The 20,162-nt window shown below is 40.0% G+C and overlaps 1 protein-coding gene across 1 annotated transcript in view; it reads right to left on the reverse strand.

Annotated features, from left to right (window-relative positions):
* Window positions 1-20,162, reverse strand: part of TPRG1 (tumor protein p63 regulated 1) — a 155,173-nt gene that overhangs the window by 12,730 nt on the left and 122,281 nt on the right. Inside the window, exon 5 of the mRNA XM_065943421.1 lies at window positions 3,551-3,704. Within this exon, the coding sequence (XP_065799493.1) occupies window positions 3,551-3,704 (154 nt within the window). The remainder of the gene's footprint in view (window positions 1-3,550; window positions 3,705-20,162) is intronic.

The raw sequence follows: 20,162 nt of genomic DNA on the forward strand, positions 1-20,162 counted from the left end.
TCCATGCACTTTCAACTGTCTCCACATCTTTGCATCTGATCCAAACTTCTTTTTCAGTTCTTCAATACTTATTTTAAAATCTTTGTATTTTTATCTGCTTCCTCTATTAAGCAATGCCTTCCACAAAGGCAAGAATCTTGTCTCATTTATATTTGTATTCTTAATCACAATCATAATACCAACAACTTGTAGGGACTAGAAAACATTTGTCAAATAAAGAGATTCCAAGTGCTATAGAATAAAAGACTCTGAGTAAAAACAAAAAATGAATTTTATAACTGTACTTTTAAAAATAAATTATTCCATTAGATCATAAATAATTTGAAATTTTTGACTGTGGATAGCTCGGTTCAACATAATTCTCTCTCTTCTGCCATTGTGGGTTTCCTAAATTGAATTAGGGCTTCCCTCGAAGCTCAGTTGGTAAAAAATCTGCCTGCAATACAGGAGGCTCTGGTTCAATTTCTGGACTGGGAAGATCCCCTGGAGAAAGGATAGGCTACCCACTCTAGTATTCTGGCCTGGAGAAAAAGAGTCAAAGAGTCAGACATGACTGAGTGACCTTCATTTTCAAATTGAATTAAATTGTTTCAGGTATTTCATTTAGTTATGCATTTCCCCCATATTCTTTTACTTTTTCCTATTTCATTCATGAGAGAAATTAAGAAAAACTAGTTTAAATCACCCTTTAAAAATTGTATTATACCAAAATATTCATTTAAAAGGGATTCTATATCCCCAGAATTACTATTCTTATTTATACTTTTGCATTAATATAACTGAGTATTAATCAAAGCCAATTTTGGAAAAAGTCCTAAACACAAATAACTCTGTGACATAAAAACCAAAAACAAAAGAGAAACCAAGACACAAAGAACTGGATCAGAGCAGTCATCATCTCATATCCCAGACTGAGATCACTTGTTTTCTTAGAGATCTGGGACTCAGGGTGGCCTTTGACTAAGAAACGGTTTGGCAAATGAGGTTCCAGACTATTTTTAGGAAGAAAGAAGACTTTGAAAGAATAGTTGAATGAGAAAATCCTTAAAGAAAATACGCTTAACAGATTCACAAAGTAGTTTGATTGACTGAAAACCAACCAATTAATTAACCAACCACTTGCCCCGCTCATACCCATATATGCACGCACACGTGCACACATACGTACACACACACACTAACACACACACACACACACACACAGACACCCGCTATTCTTACTTCCATCTAAGGAGAGCTATATGAACCTCAAGTTTCCCTTTTAGCCTTGGCTGATGGGAAGTCTTGGGCAAAATGTAATGTTACAGTCTATTAGCTGCATTCGTGGATATTTGGGGGGTAGTTATTCCACCACAACCCCTTGTTTAAACTTTCTATTTTATATTGGAGTATAGCCAATTAACAAAGTTGTGATAGTTTCAAGTGAATAGCAAAGGGACTTAGCCATATGTATACACGTGTCCATTCTCCCGTAAACTCCCCTCCCATCCAGGCTGCCACTTAACATTGAGCAGAGTTCCCTGTGCTATACAGTAGGACCTTGTTTCCACTCCCTTTTGATATTTTATTTTTCATCTTCCTTTTAAAATATTCGATTTTATTTCTATATGGCAGAAAAAAATAAAGCACTATCAAGTATTAGAGCCATGCAGTGGTATTTCTCTGCAGGTAACAGAACTTGTTTTTTAGTCCTTTACCCTGAATTTCTTCCCCCAAAGAACACTCAGAGAATAACTGTTTAAACATATCAGGTATGAGAAATAAGAGAAGACTTGGCCCAGGAAGTGATGGATGCCATAACCAAAGCAGGTGGTATTCATTTTTGACTTGTAATAAAAAAAGTGACTACTACTTCAAAATATATATTATATTAATTATTAGAACCAGATTCCCTTTAAAGGCAGGAAATGGCTTTGGAAACATACATTATTAAGCTCTTTCAGGTGGATTAACATGTATTTAAAAAAAAAAGAAACATAAATGACTCTGCACTTTAATAAGGAAGAGGAAAAGAACAGGGGTTTGGGGAAGAACAAGAGCAGGAAAGAGAAGACGAGATTCTGAAGCAATGCATCTGAGCGTTATTGTTAATAATATCTTTAAAAATAAGAATATCCAATATTCCATCTGAAGTTCTGGGTGTCATTGTAATGTAAATTCCTATCGTATCTCCCAGAAGTCCTCAGTGAGTCTTCTGTCATGCATATGTCTTTGTGTCACTGTTGTGTTGTTCTATATGACTTTGGATGGTTAAGAGTCAGACTAGGGGCTGATGTTGATGCTTGGGTTGAGGTATGGTGAATTAGAAGAATCACATAATCCACACAATGAACTAATTTAGCGCCTTCAAGAGCTTGACATCAGAGGCAAACCTTGAGGCTATAAGCCCCTGAAGACACCTACATCAATCTTAAAAGGACACTTGCCTTTTGCTGAGAGCAGAATGGGATTCTAGCCCACTTCACTTATGTATTAGAGGAAAAGAAGACCCCCTCTAGCCTCTAATCACATACGATTTGCCTCAGATCCTTTTTATAAAATAATGGATTTATCAATTTAAATTATTTGTTTATACACATACATACTCACTTACATAAAGAAGTGTGTTTAAAATAAAGCAAGAAATGGAATATATGCCATCCAACCATAGAAAGACTTAAATGCAGACTGCCATATTTTGAATTTACAGCAAATAAAGAATTGTGATATTCTAAAATGATGACAGCCTATAAAGATAAAATAGAAAGGACAGAGAAGGCAAGAATTTTGAAGCCCTTATATATATTCTTATATATATCTGGTTTTGTTGAAAATACAAAGGCTGATTTTTCACTGCATTTCTAGTTCTGTTTTACTTTCTGACTATTCAGGGTGTCCAAGGACAGCTTAAGTCTCCCTAGGAAAGTTGAAATAATAGTAGAAGGGGACCTCTCAGCCATCTGAGACAAATTTAAAATCTATTTGGGAAGATGAGGTTTAAAGACATAAAAAATACTCTTAATTTCTTTATAATTTATGAAGCATTTATATATAGTTTATCCCATTTAGCCTTACAATGGCCCAGTGAGGTTCAGAGGAAAAGCAGTTGTTCTTCATGTCCATTTTAGAGATAATACTACCAAGGCCTAGAGGAAAAAAGTGATTAAACATGATCACAGAGCTATATCTGACTTCCTACTTAACACTATTCTACATTCCTTCTCTGAATAAAATAATTATAATTTAATTATACCCAAAAAATTCTATATACACTGTAAGCAATAAACAAAGATAAACACAAGTATTGCAATTTTTCAACAATATTACACTATAATTTTTGCTAAGAAATTAGCAAGAGGAAATAGCATCATATGGTTAATATAAATATTATGCATTTTTTCTAATATAAAACAGCTCCATTGTTTACTAAAAAAATTCTATAAATCTATTATAGCTTTTGTCTATATAAAACCCAGGTTGAATCTTATCATTTCTTTAACAGTACATGTTTTAAAAGCACATAGATTCTCCAAAAAACTAATTTAAGAGTGATGCCCAAGCTGCCTCCTACCTTGCAAATTTCGAGAAACTTCTCACTTGTGTATTTCATAGGGTGCTCAGTGAAGGTAGCGTAAGGCACCTCAGTGGACCACGGATTCCAGCGGACTAACAGTGACAGTTGCTCAGAACTCCCCCAGTAGATCCTAAGGCCTTCTCCTTGTCTCCTGTAAGAGAGAAGCTTTCCTTTAGATTAGTCAACTTCATTAGATTAAACTAAAAAGAAAAGGATGCAAAGGAAATGTACTACCCCAGTCAGCCTTGGAATTGATGCTAAGATAAGAGGCTGACCTACCAACTAGCTGAATTCTTCCAAGGAATTTAAGAGGGAAGAAAAGGATGGATTTGGTCTCAAACATGATGAGTGACGGACAGAGACGCCTGGTGTGCTGCAGTCCATGGGGTCATAAAAACACGCCTTGGCAACTGAACAACAACATGATGAGTTCAAGGTGTTGTTGAGAATTCTGTGGGTTAATGCTTGGTTGGAAATGTGACTCAGGTATTCTGGACAGAAACCAAGGCTGGAAATAAGGATACTGAAGTGATGCCAATATTCTGATGGTCCAAGTTGAAATAAGGATATTGAAGTTATGCCAATATTCTGACGGTCAAAGTTAAAAGAAAAAGGAAGAAAGAAGAGTCAAGATGGCAGGACAGGAACTGAAACATGGAAGACATAGTCAACATGGGAGATGGTTTCAAGGAGAAGGAAGATAATAACAACTACAGAATCTACCAAGCAGGAAAACCAGGCAGGAAATGACTGAGAAAAGACATTGGGACTTCTGTAGTAGAAGGGTATGTTTGATCTTTAAGAGAATTGATGGCCAATTCAAAATGCCCTGTGACCTCAGCTTATACATCTCCTGGTTCTCTATTCTCTGCACACATTTCATCCACAAGAATTGCACCAACAAACATGCCAGAGCTCTGCCTGGTCACAGTTCTGATCCACAGCATGTGGGAGGCACCACTATCTTTTAGAGACCAAGCCTATTTAGTAAACCCAAGTGCAGAGCAAGAGGAAGTAGATTTGGGAGCTTGATAGGAGGGGAGTTGTGGGAGAGGAATGCGGTCTCATTGAATAACAAGTCTGTAATCTCTGGCCTCTTCTTTTTGCCTGTACCCTTCAGAATTTACAGTTTGTGGTTTCAGACATTTCTGAATGTAACAAGGTCCCTGAGGTTAAGCCAATCTCAGGTGCTTTGCATTGGACAAGCTTTGAAACTAAGTTGCCTGTAATTCTGAGCAGCCCCATGGAACATCACAGAGCTCTCATTTCTTCTAGAAATTAAATCCTGGGATCTAGAAGGAAAAACCAGAGCTCAATTGTGATGCCTTCACAAAGCTGTCACTTCCTGTATTAAGGACAGATTCCTCTGGGAATGTTATTGTGGTTTCCAAATGTTTAGCCATGTAGAGATGTGTATAAACACAATTTCACACCTCCATATAAAACACCCCGACTGGCCTCAGCTTCTTACACAAGGGAAGTAAGAAAAGAGCCTGGAACATTCTGCTGCCCAATTCTCAGATTTTTGATAATTCTATCTGAAAGCTGATATCCCGCCTTTTTTTGTCCTTAATCCTTTGCCCAGGAAAGAGAAAAAAAAAAAGAAAGAAAGAAAGAAAGAAAAAGAAAAGAGAACAATTAAAATATTGAATATCGCTAAAGTTCCCTTTCTGCGGGTTCATTTTCTTAGCTGCTATACTGGCTTCCTTGATGGCTCAGAGGGTAAAGAATCTGCCTGCAATGCAGGAGACACAGCAGATGGGGTTCGACCCCTGGATAAGAGAGATCCTCTGAAGGAGGTAATGGCTACCCACTCCAGTATTCTTGCTTGAAAACTCTCATGGCCAGAGAAACCTTGTGGGATTCGGTCTATAGGGCTGCAAAAGAGGCAGACATGACTGAGTATACACACTGACATTTATCTCCCCCCCACCCACCCGTACTTTACTTCATTCCCTTTTTTTCCCTGGCCTGATGATAAGCCTTAAACTCTATGAATATTCTATGTATGCTGGTTAATGGAGCATTCTGGCTTGAGTCCATTAAAACAACTTGCATGATACAATTATTTACTACTACATATGTCAATTTATGTGCTGGATGCAATTTTCCTTTTATCCAAAGGGGATGAAAATCTGCCAAGATAGTTTTCCCAGTAAATATAGTTTATATTCTTTCACTTTAGGGAAACCCCCAAAGGAAGTTTAAAAGCATGAAATTCAAGAGGGACCCTATTTCTAAGCAACTGATCAATTTGAGTGTGGCAATGCCTTTCAGAGATGTAGTATACTACTTCTAAATAGACAAGTTCAGCCAACCTTCTCTCCTGAGCTCCAGAAGTGATAGCTGAGAAGAGAAATCTACAACCAAGCAGTTTCTCCAAAGGTAAAACTAAAGTGGTATTTCTCAGCAAATCTTTTAGAACCAGAGTGCCATAAAAATCTTATCATATTCATATTCTATCAAATATCATTAGGGCAACTGTGGAGAATATGACAAGGAATGCTTTATTAAACAGTTTTTTGTGGTACCACGGGAGTGGTCATCTGAGGGGAGAGAATGGAATAAAAAATGCAATGAACAGGAAGTCAGGGAGTTCTATGGAAGAGTCTTGGTTTTGACACTTAATGCTATGTGACTATATAGCCAAGCTCATTTCTCTTTCTGAATCTCAATTTCCCCATATTTTCTTTAGGGTATTTCCATGTGGTGATATTTTATGACCTCAGTAACTCTGTTTAAGTGGTGTAGACAGCTATGGTCATGATGCTTCTAGAATTACCCAGTCAAGGATATACAAGTTCTACAAGAAACCTACAGACTGTCGCTTCTTTAGTTTCAGTTCAGTCCAGTTCAGTCGCTCAGTCGTGTCCAACTCTTTGCAACCCCATGAATCGCAGCACACCAGGCCTCCCTGTCCATCACCAACTCCTGGAGTTTACTCAAACTCATGTCCATCAAGTCGTGATGCCATTGAGCCATCTCATCCTCTGTCATCTCCTTCTCCTCCTGCCCCCAATCCCAGCATGAGGGTCCTTTCCAATGAGTCAACTCTTTGCATGAGGTGGCCAAAGTATTGGAGTTTCAGCTTCAGCATCAGTCCTTCCAATAAACACCCAGGACTGATCTCCTTTAGGATGGACTGGTTGGATCTCCTTGCAGTCCAAGGGACTCTCAAGAGTCTTCTCTAACACCACAGTTCAAAAGCATCAATTTTTCAGCACTCAGCTTTCTTCACAGTCCAACTCTCACATCCATACTTCACCACTGGAAAGACCATAGCCTTGACTAGATGGACCTTTGTTGACAAAGCAACGTCTCTGCTCTTTAATATGCTATCTTGGTTGGTCATAATTTTCCTTCCAAGGAGTAAGCATTTTTTAATTTCATGACTGCAATCACCATCTGCATGTGATTTTGGAGCCCAAAAAAATAAAGTCTGCCACTGCTTCCACTGTTTCCCCATCTATTTGCCATGAAATGATGGGACCAGATGCCGTGATCTTAGTTTTCTGAATGTTGAGCTTTAAGCCAACTTTTTCACTCTCCTCTCATTTTCATCAAGAGGCTCTTTAGTTCTTCTTCACTTTCTGCCATAAGGGTGGTATCATCTGCATATCTGAGGTTATTGATATTTCTCCCAGCAATCTTGATTCCAGCTTGTGCTTCTTCCAGTCCAGCGTTTCTCATGATGTACTCTGCATAGAAGTTAAATAAGCAGGGTGACAATATACAGCCTTGACGTACTCCTTTTCCTATTTGGAACCAGTCTGTTGTTCCATGTTCAGTTCTAACTGTTGCTTCCTGACCTGCATACAGGTTTCTCAAGAGGTAGGTCAGGTGGTCTGGTATTCCCATCTCTTTCAGTATATTCCACAGTTTATTGTGATCCATACAGTGGAGCATCAAATTAGCCCCACTGAGGAGAACAGTGGGGCTGTTCTGAGAATATCTTCTGCTGCAAAACCCTCAGCCAGTATTGATCCATCACTCCTCAGGAAATTTAGCACCTACCACTTTAGCACCTCAGGAACTTCTACAAACATGAAAAAGAACAAATCAGGCACCATGTGGTGGAATAATAGTCTAAGGTTTATAAACTGTAGAATCTCAGAGCCAGAAGGACTTTTGGAATATAGAACTGAGTGCCTTCTTTCTGGAGGTGAGAAAACTGAGTTTCAGAAAGGACTAAGGCTTTCCTCAAGCATCACTACACACAGGGGTGACCTGGTGAGAGCCCTGGTCTCTCAAGATTCCATTTAGGGGTCTTTTCATCATCCTGGGCTATAATTACAAAATACATCCCAAGTTAAGTTCCTGCCATTACACAATGCAGCCTCATTTCCAACAGACACAGAGGTAAAAGAATTCGCCTGAAGGAGCCAGTCATAATCTGTGGGCACCAAGCCTGCCCAGGGATCCCAGCTAAAGGTCAGAAGGCCCTGTCTCAAAGGAGCTGTAAACTTTTTATATACTCTTAACATAAGCAATTATGAGATTATAGGAAAATAAGTTAGCCCTAGAAGTGTAGGGGGAATTTATAAAAATGTTATGTCACCAGGATGAGAAGACTGGGTCTTTCTCACTGAGCTTCTCTGTTCAGATTAATCAACATGGGAGCATCGTCCCACATAAATGATGTCAAAATCAAATTATTTCACAAAGAAAATTCAATAGCCTTCTTTTCAAAATCATACTCTAAAGGTAAACCTTGGCTTTCACTAGTTCTATGTCTTTGGACATTTCACACTACCTTTCTGATGTTAGGCAACCACAATTTCATGAAGAACAAGAGGATAATAGATGAAAAAATGTTTTATATGCTGGAAGGTTCTGTCCAACTAGCAAATATTAAGTCCCTATCATGTACCATAATGCTTACTGGGTACTGTTAGAGGTTTTATTTCTTTTTTTGTATTTGACACTTATAAGCAATTAAAAAAAAATATTTTTATAGAAACAGATGAAGTTCACTTCACGGGAAATAAGATAAAGAATATGACCAAGTTTAATCGGAACATTATCTGAGTCTAGCGCAGAGGAGATGCTAAAGTCTTCTATGCGTTACTTCACCTATTAATCCCTTTTCCTCCAGCTGATTCTGAGTCCCAGGGTATTCCTTATGTGTTCAGCTTCTGCTTCACATAAGTGTATTGATGTATATACTTTCCTGTGCATGTTCAGTAACTTCAGTTGTGTCCAACTCTTTTTGACTTCATGGACTGTAACCCACCAGGCTCTTCTGTCCATGGGATTCTCCAAGCAAGAATATTAAAGCAGGTTGCCATGCCATCCTCAAGGGGATCTTCCCAACCCAGTGATGATGGAACCCTGGTCTCATGTCTCCTGCATTGGCAGGCAGGTTCTTTACCATTAGCACCACCTGGGAAGCCCATATGATTTCCTACTTAGACTTAAATCCATCACAGACTCTCATTTACCTTATGACAAACTTTCAATTCTGTTCTTCAGACTGAATATGCACAGTTCTGTAAAACTTTTCTAACATCATCTTTTAAAAAACTTTTCTAAATCATCTTTTAAATCACCTTAGAGATGGTTCTCTACAACATTCTTAAGTTGTCTATCTTCAATTCCATCATTTAATCAGCAAATTCTCTGTGCGGTGTACTATCAGGAGTAGAGAAATGGATAGGGTTCAATCCCTGAACTCTAGTGAAAGTGAAAGTGTTAGTCACTCAGTCGAGTCCAACTCTTTGTGACCCCATGGACTGTAGCCCGCCAAGCTCCTCTGTCTATGGGATTCTCCAGACAAGAATACTGGAGTGGGTTGCCATTTCCTTCTCCAGGGGATCTTCCTGACCCAGATATCGAACCCGGATCTCGTGCATTGCAGGCAGATTCTTTATCACCTGAGCCACCAGGGAAAGTCTGAACTCTAGAAGCCCATGATCTTTTACTTTCGTCTGCTTTCCAGGCCTAAACAGGCCCAGAAACCTGAATGTCCCATTACAGAGCACAGAAGTTCACCTATTACAGCTTATTTTGTTCCCACTTTCTATCCTTAAAGAAACCAGCTGGATCTGGCCTCCATTACCACGGAAGTGGAAACAAGAAGGTTAATGTACCTTTCACTTCTGGTAAATTTCAAAACCTCACAGAAAGGTACAGAAGCAGAAGAAAAAATCCATTAGGACTCATAAGAACTTGGTGGAGGAAGAGGGTATATAACAGCTAGAGATTGTTAGGATCCTAGTATGACTGACTGAGTTGGAAGGCTCTTTAGAGGTGTGTTTCTAGTTCTTGCATTTTATAGACATAAAAACTGAGGGCCAGAATTTTCAAAGACCAGAGTTCTTCCTTTAGTCATGTTAATTACATGTTTGACTCAGTGACTCAGACGCAGAATTCTACTCAAATACAGCTGCAGGCAGGGTGGAAGGCCCAAGCAATTACTACTTTAAATCATCACAGCAGCCCAACAGATTTTCCTGCTCCACCAAAATAAGCAGTCATATTGAAGAGAAGAGGCTTATACAGGAGAAGCTGTCGTACAAGGTCCAAAGGACCAATCATAGAAAACAAATATGGTTTAACAACACAAAAAGGAGTTCAAGTTCAATGGAGGGAAAACTTGCTTCAATTACAAGTTTTTTGAGACATGAATTATTTTTGTCAGAAAGACTCCTCTCCTTGAAGTCATTTTTAGGTGAACTAGAAAAACATGCCAACCAGTCTGGGTTAATTTGCTCATTCCACACATTTTTTCTGTCCTCAGAGAAAACTGTGCATCCTTTTGCACAATGTGATACAGTCAACATCCTTTCCCAGGACACCCCCAACTCCTGCAGCTTCCATCCAGGCTTTCACAGATGCTGTGCTGAGGTATAAAGTATCTGTTCAAAACACCAAATGAGGAGGCCAGTCTGCAGAAGGAGAGGCATGGCGGCTTCCTTGACTACCTCCTCAGCCGCCCCTCCTTCCTACTCATCTCGAATCTCAAAGCTCCACCACAGAATTAAAAACATAGCTCCAGGCGGCAAACCGAGATTTATGAGGAAGCGCAGACATTAACTCTTGCTCTAAACGCAGGGCGTGTGCTTGTAAGTAGGGGTGAGCAAACACAGGGAGGCCGCGCAGGAGGAGGGGGAGGGCGGGCAGCCAGGAGGAGAGGGTAGTTCAGAACAACACAATGTGTTTTCTAAATGGCTCCTTTTCCCTACCTCCTAGTCTGTATTGTTGCAAGGCAGGCTTCTAGGCCCCCGAAACATTAGTCCCTTGCTTATTTAATCTGCACAAAAGCAGGACCGGGGTTGGCACCCTGGAGGGTATTCAATGCTCCCCTGCTCAATGAATGACCTCAGACGAAATATTTTCCATGACAAGAACCCAAAAGACGCTGGCACAGAGTCAGACAATAAGATCTGCAGAACGTGTTTACATTCTCTCCGTGTCCCCAGGCTGTTCCAAACCCATAGGCAGGTGCTGCCTTTATCTGCTCTCTTTGCTCACCTGGCTCCCTCCCAGAAGTTTCCAGGGCCTTGGGCTCAGGGAGATTAACCATTTATTGGCATGGGGAATCAAGAAAGTTTGTTTCATGGCAGAGAGGTCAGTGATAAAGCAATAAACAGACCAACAATGTCTATAAAGAGAGAACTCAGGAGTAGTGTGGTGCTGGGGTAGTAACTTTGAGTACAGGTAGGAGGCCTGCATTCAAAAGATGGATCTATTTGCGAATAACTTAAAACATTTTCTTTTGTCTGGGCTCCAAGGGTCCTCCGTGAAACCAGGAAGTTGAACTAGATCATATCTAAGGTACTTTCAATGCCCAATAAATTATATCTGTGCAGAAAGACCAAAACAATATTTATTACAGTTAGGGCTTCCCTGATAGCTCAGCAGGTAAAGAATCTACCTGCAATGCAGGAGACCCAGGCGATGCCTGTTGGATCCTTGGGTCAGGAAGATCCTCTGGAGGAGGAAATGGCAACCCACTCCACTATTCTTGCTTGGAAAATTCCGTAGACAGAGGTGCCTGGTAGGCTGTAGCCTATGGGGTCACAAAGAGTTGGACACGACTTAGCACAGCGCATAGCATAGCATGCTTTCTGAATGTTTGCATCCCCACAGAAAAGTGAAAGTGAAAGTCGCTCAGTTGTGTCTGACTCTTTGTGACCTCATGGACTAAACTGTCCAGGGAATTCTCTCAGGCCAGAACACTGGAGTGGGTAGCATTTCCTTTCTCCAGGGAATCTTCCCAACCCAGGGATCAAACCCAGGTCTCCCGCATTGTAAGTGGATTCTTTACCAGCTGAGCCACAAGGGAAGCCCTTTGCATCCCCCCAGAACATCTGTGTTAAAATCCTAATGCCCAAGGTGATGAAATTAGGGAGTGAAGCCTTTGGGAGGTTAGGTCATGAGTGCAGAGGTCTCAGAAATAGGGTTAGTGCTTTTATAAAAGAGACCTCAGAGAGGACTTTCATCCTTCTGTTAAGTGAGGACACAGAGAGACGGCATCATGTGTGAGTCAGAAAGCAAGCCCTCACTGGATGCCGAATCTGCTGGCACCTTGATCTTGGAATTCCCAGGTTCCAGAATTATGAAATAAATTTGGGTTGTTTACAAGCTACTTAGTCTCTGGTGTTGTGTTATAATAACCTCAAAAGACTAAGACACTCTTATGATAAAACAATAAAGGCATTGGATTAGATATCCTCTGGAAGACACTCCAACAATGCACATGTCTAGCATTTCAGACCAGAAAGAGACAAGGATTATCTACTTGTGGTTTCACTTACATGACATACAGAAATATTTTACTTTCCAGAATTGATGTGAATGGATTATTTGGATGGATATCGTTTTAAAACTTACATTCTTATTTTCTTAAACAGTTTATACTAAAAATACCTAATTCTTTTATGGCTTAATAAAAATCATCATGAACCCCAGATTTTAAGATATGAAAGGGATTTAATATTTCTGTGTGTTCTATGTCCTTCACTGCTTAATTTTGCCAAAACAGAAGAAGGGTACCTAGGCAAATATTCAGACCTCCATAATACTTTGCTATCCTCTAATGTTTTCCTTTATGAAGGCCAATTGTTATATATGAAGAGTATGGCTCTTACTCAAGCTCTAAAAGAGTCTTGACTGCTAAGTTTATTAGTTCTTATATCAGCTGTCTCTTCTCTCACCATCAGGCAGTTATTTCTTGCTGCTCTCAATGTTCCTGAATCCAGCAGTTCTTTCTAATTTGCTATTTCTATACTTCTATTGACAGGCTAACTAGAAATACATTCCTATTGGAGTCACGGGTAAATAATTAAAGAAAAAATCCTCTTTCTCAGGCCTTTTCCTAAAGGGAAATGTGTCCATTTTATAACAAAAGCTTTGGTTTCACAGATACCACTTAAATGGAAAGTTAATCCCATAAAGTAGAGAGTAAATTAGTTTTAGATAAAGGAGAAGAAACTGGCTCTTTTAGTCTTGGGCATCTAAATGCTCATGTTTTAGAAGTTCCATTTGGTGCTCCATGCTTGTCAGGGTGAAACAAATTGTGATCCTAGGATTCAAAATGATAACCTGCTTGCCACTGATGAAAATGACATGAAATTTGTCATCCTTAGAGACTTACTTTGGTAGACTGGTGTTATATTCTTTACTAGGAGCCTCATATTCTGATTCTTCCTTCAAACCTTTTAGACTATAGCTCCCACAATATTTAACAATTGCTCTGAATGTCAACTTTATCAGCAAATCCCCATTAACACTCCTCTATAAAAGTTCAGAGAAATAATTCTGGATAAATTTGTAAGTAAGACTGAGTTAGGAACAGTCCCTAAGAGTTGAATCAAAGAAGTTTTCATTTGTTTAATACATGTTTACTGATCTTCGACCTTGTGCCATGTACCATGCAAAGAGTTTGAAGAACACATAACAAGACTTCAAGAAACTCAGAATAGCCTAATGGCTTTGTAAAGTAGATGGCCTTTAAGCTGGGGTTTGATGGATGTGAGGACTTTGATAAGTCAAGAAGGTGATTGAAAAAGAATAGCATTAAGTACATGGAAGATAGAGGAAATCATGAGAGCTAAGATCTAGTTGGGTTGGGGGTAGAGGAGAGAATCAGAGAAACAAAATTTAATGTGTCATTATTTGTATTTTTATAATGTTCTTGTCTATTTCTAGATGTGCTACATAAAAGTCATATGAGTAATGGAATATCACTAAACCATGAAAAGTAATGAAATAATGACATTTGCAGAAACATGGACGGACCTAGACATTATCACACTCAGTGAAGTAAGTCATAGAGAGAAAGACAAATACCTTTGATATCACTTGTATGTGGAATCTAAGAAAAATGGTACAAACAAACTCATTTAAAACAGAAACAGACTCACAGACATAGGAAACAACCTTAAGATTACTAGAGGGTGAAGGGTAGGGATAAACTAGGAGTTTAAGATTAACAGGTACATACTACTAAAATAGGTAAACAATAAAGACCCACTGCATAACACAGGGACTATACTCAGTATCTTGTAATAACTGATAATGGAAAATAACCTGAAAAATAATACATTTGTATACATATATACAACTGAATCACTTTCCTGTACAGCAGAAACTAACACATTTTTACAATATAAAAATGTTATACTATATATAACAGCCATACCTCTACCAAGAAAAAAGAAAAAAGAGGCATTTATCCCAAACAGCATTAATTCTTCAGTGCTTTGATGCTTTTGAACTGTGGTGCTGGAGAAGACGAGAGTCTCTTGGACTTCAAGGAGATCAAACCAGTCAATCCTAAAGGAAATCAATCCTGAATATTCATTGGAGGGACTGATGCTGACACTCCAATACTTTGGCTACTTGATTGGAAGAGCCAACTCATTGGAAAAGACACTGACGCTGGGCAAGATGGAAGGCAGGAGGAGAAGGGGGAGGCAGAGGATGAGATGGTTGGAGGGCATCACCAATTCCATGGACATGAATTTGAGCAAACTTGGGGAGACAGTGAAGGAGAGAAGAGCCTCTCTCATGCTGCAGTCCATGGGGTCACAAAGAGTAGCACATGACATAGTGACTGAAAAACAACAGTCCCAACCAGCTGTTCATGCCCCCAGAAGCCAGTGTGAAGACAGTCATTTTGGAGCTCACATTTTCATTTGTACTCTCTTATCTGAATTAATTCACCCTCTCCTTTTCACCACAGCTGCTCATACAACCAACTCAGAAACTTAAAGGGACTTCCAGATGCCTCTCAAATTCAGAAACACCTTCCCAGCCTGACATTCAAGACCTCAAACAGTACAATACTGCAAATGAAACAGCATTCATTTCCAGTATCTAAAGCCAGAACTCCTCAAGTCTCTAACCAAACAATTCAGCTTGCTGAACCAATCTTACAGCATTTTGCGGTAATCTCACCAATATGAAATGATTCTGTATCCTTGTCTTATATTTATCATCAAATGAATTGGGATCTGTTCAAAAAAATAGAGTTGTATGTCTAAACGATGGCCATTGCCTTCACCATATCCATCTCATAATACACACATGGCCAACCAGTTGTGAAATGAATAGACCCATGGTCTTTACTGTTAAAACTGCAAATCACAACACAATAGAAATATTCATTCCTCAGGCCAGATTGATCTGGCTGCTTCTTTTGCCTTTCATTAGTTTAGATTTATGAATTTGTTAGTTCAAAAATAAGCTCTTAAATTGGTCTCTGTTTGTTTAAAGAAGATGGGGGAATCCACCCATTTTGAGATATACATAAAATGAGATTTTTTAGAGAAATGCCAAGGACAGGACTTGTCCTTTTGCCTACAGACTGTCTATCTGTGATCCTGATCTGAAAGCACTGTACTGCGGACGCTGGCCTGCCAGCTCCTTATCGGCCCCTTCTGTGCCAGGAAGCTACCGTGTGTACAAAGGAGAGGTAACTCTTACAAAGTTACCAAGGAAAATGTCACACAATAAAGGAAACCATTTTGAGTCAACTCCTTCTATTATCAAATTGAATATTTGGCAAATTGTGCTTCCCTCAGGTTTGTATAAGTTTTTGTCTCCTTTCTGAAAAGGAAGTTACTTTTGAGTGCCCCAAATAACCAAGTTTCAACAAGCGCAGAGCTAAGTTAGAAAAAAAAAAAAAGGGTTTCTGAGAAAAACAGTTCCTGAATCTTATCTGTTTCCATTTGCTGTCAAGAGAGATAGCGAGTAGACGGTCTGGAATATATAAGAGAGCAATTAGAGAGACCAGTTATTACAGACTTCCGGCCCAAATGTACTGTCGCTGTGCTCAGTCACTCAGTTGTGTCCGACTCTTTGCGACCCTTTGGATTGTAGCCCTCCAGGCTCCTCTGTCCATGAAAATTTTCAGGCAAGAATACTGGAGTAGGTTTCCATGTTCTCCTCCAGGGGATCTTCCCAACCCAGGGACCAAACCCGTGTTTCCTGCATCTCCTGCATTGCAGGCAGATTCTTTACAGCTGAGCAGTTGGGGAGGCCAGCTTTCCATGGTCCTTTGGGAAACAACCACAACCAGGACTGCCCAAGAAATCAGTCGGCACATAAGACTCTGATAGACGGAACACAGAAACCCAGATTCTCTCCTATCACTGCTCCTTGGTTCATGCTCCAATGGCTGCAAACACTTTGCCTTCTCCACTTCGGAGGAACTGAAATAGAATAATTTCAGGACATCTTATTAATATGTCATATACTTATTTTTTTCCCTTTAAGTGTACGAAAACACTTTCTGGGGAAGTTTATTTATGGTGTTTAATACAGTATGTTTTGTGGACAAAGCAAAATGTCCATCTCCAATTTCCAGACCCAAACATAGTCCACAATTAACATCACATTCCCTCTTGGCTACAGTGAGCTATTTAAACTGTTCAGCAAGAACTGGGTGTTCAATGACCCCTTCCATCCCTGCCCCAAAGGCACATAGTCTACCTGTCACAAGTCAAACAGATCACAACAACAAACCCATGGTATTTAATGAAGTACTTTGACATAATAAAAGAAGTCACAAAGTTTAGAGAATGAAGTCCTGGGTTCAAACTTCAGTGCCTTCATTTACTACAAGGTTTAGGGAAGTCACTTGAATCCTCATGGTCTGTTACCCAGTTTGCAGAATAGAGGATAAGAATGCCTACTTGGCAGAACAACTGTAGGGCTATATGTAGAGTGCCTGGTGCCTCTCTACACAGGTTTAAAGCACTCCTTTAACAAAGCTCTGAAAATTAAATCAAAAAAAAAAAGAAATTTCTAAATTCCCTTATACTCCTGCTAGTTTCTTTTGCAATTTTGTAAAATCTGCCAAATCATAATTTGATGGGGGAGGGTGTGTGACAAAGAAGGAACATGGTGTAAAATACTAAGCTATGTACAAAGTTGAGAAATTCTAGACATTTCCTGAAATAGGACTGATTTCCCCACATTCCACAGTGTATATATTTGCTTTGAGGTTAGTGAGGTAAGGTTTACTTGGGGTTTCTGATTTATCTTCGTGTTGCAATAGTATTACTTCACATACATGTGAGCTTGGGGTTTATGATTATGTTTTTATTTAAGATTCACCTCAACCACAGAACTTAATATTTCCACCCAGGTTCAGAGCAATGGTACAGATAGAACCCTGAGATCCCCCTTCTTATTGCAGTCCTGGTGTTCTGTCCTCAACAGGGCAGCTTTGCATACATGAATGAGAACAATTGGCCCATCTTTCCAAATTCCATCTATGGGTGGGCTCCCCAGATGGTCATCTCTTGGTCCCTGCTCAGGCACAAGCCCACATCCATTGGCAGCATTGCTCTTAGGAGGACAGACCCATTGAAGAGTCCACACAGGCCCTGAACACAGATGCCAGGTCATTTGGGCCAAGAATTCTGGCACCTCAGGTCAGAGTGGAGTCTAAAATAATACTTGACAAACTTTAATATTTATTTGAGTCATCTGGGGACTTTGTTAAAACAAGATTCTGACTCAGTGGGTGGAATGGGTTGTGAGGGTCTAGGCTGTATTACTAATAAGTTACTGGGAGGGAGGGACATGGGCTATGAGTAGACCTATCCCTTTGGCCCTGAATGCTGCTCGCCCTATAGGGATCGGCCCAACTAGATAAGGATCAAAGAAGAGCTGTCCACAGTGAGGACCTAGGGCAGGAGCCTAGGTTGGCTGGTGGAAGGCACAATGATTTGTACATAATTGCAAGGCAGAAATATAAGAGAAGAGGGTTCCTTCTGTCGGTAATATGCTGCTGCTGCTGCTAAGTCGCTTCAGTCGTGTCCGACTCTGTGCAACCCCATAGACGGCAGTCCACCAGGCTTCTCTGTCCCTGGGATTCTCCAGGCAAGAACACTGGAGTGGGTTGCCATTTCCTTCTCTAATGCATGAAAGTGAAAAGTGAAAGTGAAGTTGCTCAGTCATGTCAGACTCTTCGCGACCCCATGGACTGCAGACTAGCAGGCTCCTCCATCCATGGGATTTTCCAGGCAAGAGTACTGGAGTGGGTTGCCATCTATTTTTGTCTTTTTGCTTCTTTAGCCCCTAATTGTCTCCAACTCTTGCGACCCCATGGACTCTAGCCTGCAAGGCTCCTCTGCGCATGGGATTTTCCAAATGAGAATACTGGAATGGGTTGTCATTTTCCTCCTCCAGGGGACCTTTCCAACCTAGGGGTTGAATCTGAGTCTCCTGCATTGCAAATAGATTCTTTTTACTGCTGAGCCACTGGGGAAGCCCATGGTAATCTATAGTTCAAAGCAAAATCCAAAGGCAACAATTTAGACAGTTTTCTTATCATATAATGGAATTATCGAACAGAAGTCCTCAAGAAAATTCATTTTTTCAACAATAGAGTTGAATTAGATTTACTTGCTTCTAATTTAGGGCTTCCGTGGTGGCTCAGATGGTAAAGAATCCACCTGCAATGTGGGAGATCTGGGTTCGATCCTTCAGTTGGGAAGATCCCCTGGAGGAGGGCATGGTAACCCACTTCAGTATTCTTGCCTCGAGAACACCCATGGACAGAGAAGCCTGGTGGGCTACAGTCCATGAGTCCAAAGAGTCGGACATGACTGAGTGATTAACCACAGCACAGATTTGCTTGAAGACTATTCAGATGTTTACAGTGATACTACCTCATATAACAGAATGTCCTCAATGTGTATGTGTGTGTGTGTGTGTGTGTTTTCTAAAACAACAGCAATGACAACAAATGCCTCATTCTTTCAACCATTCCTCATTTGACAAGGTCAAAATTCCCTGACCACCCAAGTTATCCTCCTTTGAATGCATTTCAGTTTTCCAATGCCCTTATTGAAGTATGAGACCAAGAAAGGAAAACAATGCTCCGACAGTGATTTAATCACTGTGGTATACACTATGACAGCCCTCTATATTTCTCTAGAGGTTGTATATCTGCTAATTTAGCCAACAACAACATTAGCTGTGCTGGTGACTTATCACATGGCTGACTTACTACCTGGATTTTACCATCAAATACAGTTTCTAATTTCTGAGTCTTTTTCACACCTGCTGCTGCTAAAATATCTTGTGAAGAGTTGATTTTTCAAACTGACTTTGGAGAAAGTAGGCATGGAAAATACAGCTCATAGTTAAATTCCACCTTTGGCACCTGATCTTTCATAAAGAAGCTTTTGATCAGAAATTATAAGGCAGAACAAACAAATCCTTCTGATGACTTATTTAGGCTAAAAGCTCAAGGCAAAAGCAAAAGGAATTCAATGTGCTACATTATGGCAAGTAAAGTATTGAATTACCAGCTTATCATAAATGAACATAAATTTTAGAAATAATGCTTGAATTAGGGGAGATAGAGCCCCAAACAGGTGAGGGAGAGACAGGGAGAGAGATAGAGAGAGAGATAGAGTGAGCAATCTGCTATCCTGGCCAGTTTGAGAAATGGCTTAAGTATGAAAAAAGAGATAGTTTAAAAATGAAACCAAATAAATCATCTTCCCACACCATAATTAGGAGGTGGCAGAACATTTCAGTGCCTGACAAATTAATTCCATTTGCATTATGAACCTTATTCAAAACGCTGTAGAAGCCACAAAGACAAAGTTGAAGCATGGCCTTTAATTAATCCTGCATCACGCCTAATACAGTAGTGGACACCCTTGGGAACTTCTAAACATTGAAATTAAAATCTGCACGTACATGCAATCCCCTAAATATGCTTCCAGTCTAACTACAGCCGCCTTCTACCATATCCCCACATATTTCTACAGAGAGCAGAGAAGAAATGAGTCTCCCCCACAGCTCCCTCTCTATCTCTACAAAAGCGGTAGAGACAGGCTGGCAGTAGGTTTCACCCAGCCAAACTCCCCATAAAAAACAGGTAATATGCAGAGGTTTTCAATCATGTTAACTTATCAGTACAATTCTACCTTTGCTCAGTCTCTCCAACTCAAGAAGCAACAACGGATCCCAAGCACAAATTTTACTATCTTGTATGGTGATGTTGGGGCTTTCCTGGTGGCTCAGACGAATAAAGAATCTGCATACAAAGTGGGAAACCTCGGTTCTATCCCTGGGTCAGGAAGATCTCCTGGAGAAGGGAACGGCTACCCACTCCAGTATTCTTGCCTGGAGAATG

Source organism: Muntiacus reevesi, chromosome 8 (genome assembly GCF_963930625.1).
Source record: "Muntiacus reevesi chromosome 8, mMunRee1.1, whole genome shotgun sequence".
Taxonomy (NCBI): Eukaryota; Metazoa; Chordata; class Mammalia; order Artiodactyla; family Cervidae; genus Muntiacus; species Muntiacus reevesi.